At 50.9% G+C, this 3502-nt stretch overlaps 2 protein-coding genes across 2 annotated transcripts; both read left to right on the forward strand.

The window, feature by feature from the left end:
- Positions 1–60: 60 nt before the first annotated feature.
- LACBIDRAFT_336290 (uncharacterized protein) lies at positions 61–727 on the forward strand (the record flags this gene model as incomplete). Its single annotated transcript, XM_001891236.1, has 3 exons — positions 61–76; positions 128–273; positions 326–727. Coding segments are annotated over 3 exons (564 nt in total), but the record flags the coding sequence as incomplete, so codon positions are not given.
- Positions 728–911: 184 nt separating this feature from the next.
- Positions 912–3137, forward strand: LACBIDRAFT_186713 (uncharacterized protein). Its single transcript, XM_001891237.1, has 7 exons — positions 912–1082; positions 1136–1338; positions 1387–1840; positions 1898–2150; positions 2201–2284; positions 2341–2685; positions 2735–3137. The coding sequence occupies exons 1-7, from the start codon at positions 1006–1008 to the stop codon at positions 2984–2986; spliced, it is 1668 nt and encodes a 555-aa protein (XP_001891272.1). The 5' UTR covers positions 912–1005; the 3' UTR covers positions 2987–3137.
- The last annotated feature ends 365 nt before the right edge of the window (positions 3138–3502 follow it).

Genomic DNA, 3502 nt, shown 5'->3' on the forward strand with positions numbered 1-3502 from the left:
CGTCCTTTTGTTTCTACCAGCCCTTATACCGACGCATTGTCATTTGCGAATCTTGCAAAGACAATTGAGGGAGTTGGTACGTTTGCTCTACGTTGTGCGTGTTGCACGTTTTCTAACATATACGTAGGCACATCTGCCTATATCGGAGCAGCGCAATTCATCTCGGAGAAAGACTATTTGATCGTCGCTGATAGTATTTCGACAATAGAAGCCCGCCATGCAAGCTGGCTCGCCACTGAACTCACCCTTACTCCCTGGCCCGGAGCATTTGACGTGGGTCCTCTTCATTTTTCACGAGTTTTGAGTCTAATTTACATGTGTTCAGCGAGCTCTCACCTTTAACGAGGCGTTTACCCTGGCGTCCAACTTCATTGTGCCAGGATCTTGCCCCTCCAGCAACCCTCCTATCGCGTTCAAGGCGAACCCTCAACTCGTCGTTCAAGAGACAAATGTGACCACGGGCCAAACGATTCACGTTTCCTTCAACATTACCACTTCTCAGAGTACTCCTTTGTTTGCTGCCTTCCTTACTGGCGTGGCTCCCGTTGAAGTATTTGGTACTTTCACCCGCACGGGGAAAGGTAGCGGCACTGTGACGGTCCCGAAAGGCCTTACGGGGCAGACGTATCTTGTACTTACGACCACCAAAGTTCAGAGTTTCACAGACGTTGGGGTAGTTGCTGGGCCTGCCGTGTTGTTCTTTAACTTCCCTCCCAATCCCAACTGATTGAGATCATCGTAACTTCTATGACTATGTGTTACTTACGAAAAGTATATATAAAAACTGCAGAAACTATTCATGTATACATAATAAAATATGGACATCGGGACATTTATTTATTATTCGGAAATTTCCAGAATGTTCTAATTAATTTATGCCGAAAATTGTTCTCTTCCACCATTGTCATCGCCGTCTTCACCATCGTCGCCGTCGTCAGCGACGTTCTCCAAGCCCAGTAACACTCTGATACCCGAACCATTGAGGTCGTTTGAACCTTCACAGCAATGGCCAAGAAGAAAGGAGGAGCTGCGAAAAAGCGCCCAGCGACCACGCCGACCCCAGTGGTTCCCAACGGCAGCAGGTATGTTTTAGCTGAAGAATACGATGTCGACAAAACCTCAGCTCTGAGCACAGCAGCTCCGCCCCTGCCGAATCTGGGCCAAGCACACCCCAACCCCCACCCTCACCTAGTCCTGTGACGGCCTCACCAAAACCAGAACCTGAACCTGAAGAGGAGGATCCTGTAAAACGTGCAGAAAAGGTCAAGGAACAAGGGAACGTTGCCTTCAAAGCCGCAAAATATACTGTAGCAGTCGAGCTCTATACTCAGGCTATCGGTACTTCCTGCATCAATTTCAAAACTCTCAAGCTGATGATCGCTGCAGAATTGAACCCTCTAGAACCTTCATATCTCACAAATCGAGCAGCCTCTAACATGGCTCTGAAGCGTTTTCGGTTAGCATTAGAAGATTGCCAGATGGCGGCGTCACTACAATCATCTGCACCCTCGCCCAAAACCCTCCTCCGACTCGCACGATGCCAACTGGCTCTCGGATCTTCCACCCCCGCACTGTCGACAATTGGCACGGTGCTTGCCCTGGAGCCCCAAAATTCTCAGGCGGTCCAACTTAAGGACAAGGTCATTGCTCTTGAGGGGCACGTGCGGAACTTTGGCAGCGCGAGGAAGAGGAAGGACTGGGCGATGGCCCGACTTGCACTAGACAAGTGTTTGCAGTCTATTGAGGGTGAGGGTGGTGACGTCCCGACGGAGTGGCGGATTTGGAGGGTCGAGCTCGAGTTGTCGAGAGGGAGTTGGGACGCTGCGAACATGGCTGCAAAGTACGTTCATGCTCTTCAATCAAACCTTATAAGCTTTGAGCTGATCATTGATTGCAGCGACGCTCTGCGGTTGAACCCTAATTCACCCGATGTCCTGGCTCTTCGAGGACTGGTGCTGTTCCTCACTGGCAGGCTATCACAAGCGCTGAACCACGTGTTATCCGCACTCCGTCTTGACCCTGGCCATGAGCAGGCCCGGAAGTTACGCACTCGTGTCAAAGACGTGGAGCGGCTGAAGGAGGAGGGGAACGTGGCTTTCAAGCAGGGCAAGCTGCAGGAGGCTTACGATTTGTACTCGGAGACTCTGGATGTAGGTGACTACTGCGTCTTTCGTCTTCGCAAGCTTACATTGCTTTATAGCGCATCGGCTCAGTGGAGGAGGAAGGCAAAGGTGGCCAGATCCGCGCTACCTTGCTGTCAAATCGAGCTACAACTCTTTTGAAGGTGAGGAGATAGTCTTGCGCGTCTCTCTTTCCCTCTACTCACGAGGGTATATGTAGCTGGAGAGACATGAAGAGGCCCTGGTTGATACCGATGCATCGCTATCCATCTCACCCAACTCCTTCAAAGCGCTTCGTACCAGAGCGCGGATCAACCTTCACCTCGAGAAGTATGACGCCTCTGTCGCCGATTTCAAATCCGCCATACAACAAGCCACTACAGAGGGCAGTGCTACCGAGGCTGACATTCGTGCACTCAAGGTTGATCTGAAGAAGGCAGAGGCGGCGCTGCAGAGGAGCAAGACGAAGGATTACTACAAAATCTTGGGGCTGGCGAGGGAATGCACGGAGATTGAGATCAAGAAAGCTTATAGGCGGGAGAGCTTGATACATCATCCGGATAAGGTATGTTGCCATACTATTTTTGTTCCTCCAGTCCTCTTGACGACAATAGGGCGGCGACGAAGAGAAGTTCAAGCTTGTTGTGGAGGCGAACGCTGTGCTCTCTGACCCTCAACGGCGCGAGCGGTACGATATGGGCGAAGACGAAGATGGGATGAATGAGGGCGGTGGTATGGGCGGTATGGGTGGTATGAGTCATATGGATCTTGCGGAGCTGTTTTCCCATTTCCATGGAGGTCCAGCTGGGTTCAGCGGTTTTCCTGGCCAAGGATCGCGAGGCCACTCACATGGATTCTCTTTCTGATTGTTACTACCGCTTTTTCATAGCGTTTTCCCCACTTGGTCTTCCTCGTCGATTGAGACCTCTTCCCTGGTTGATGGGATACCCAACCCTCCCAGATACGCAGACACTTTCTGTGTACATAGTCATCACAAGACGTGTGCGCTTTTTTGCTACATCTATCGCGTCTGAGGGTGATGTGTGAAGCTTGTGAAGTCCGGCATTTCCTCCCTCCCTTCCTATCTAAAGTTTTACGATAATCGATGTGACAGATCCAAAGGTCAAGCGCTCACCGTGGAAACCTTTCCAACATCCTAAAAGCTCATGTCTCTTCGTCTCCAAAAGCTTCACGCTCATCATGCCCGACGTAATGGTGCGAAACGAAACACCCGATAAGCTCAATGTTGCCTTCCGCTTTGTTGCGCCAGCAAGTTGGAACAACAGTCTTCTCCCAGGCGACACTTGGACCACACACCTTGCATCAACTCCCTACACCGTTGAAGTTCGCCTCGACCATGAAAACAATCAATATTCTCCGCA

The sequence above is a fragment of the Laccaria bicolor genome, genomic scaffold, assembly GCF_000143565.1.
Source record: "Laccaria bicolor S238N-H82 LACBIscaffold_549 genomic scaffold, whole genome shotgun sequence".
Lineage (NCBI taxonomy): Eukaryota > Fungi > Basidiomycota > Agaricomycetes > Agaricales > Hydnangiaceae > Laccaria > Laccaria bicolor.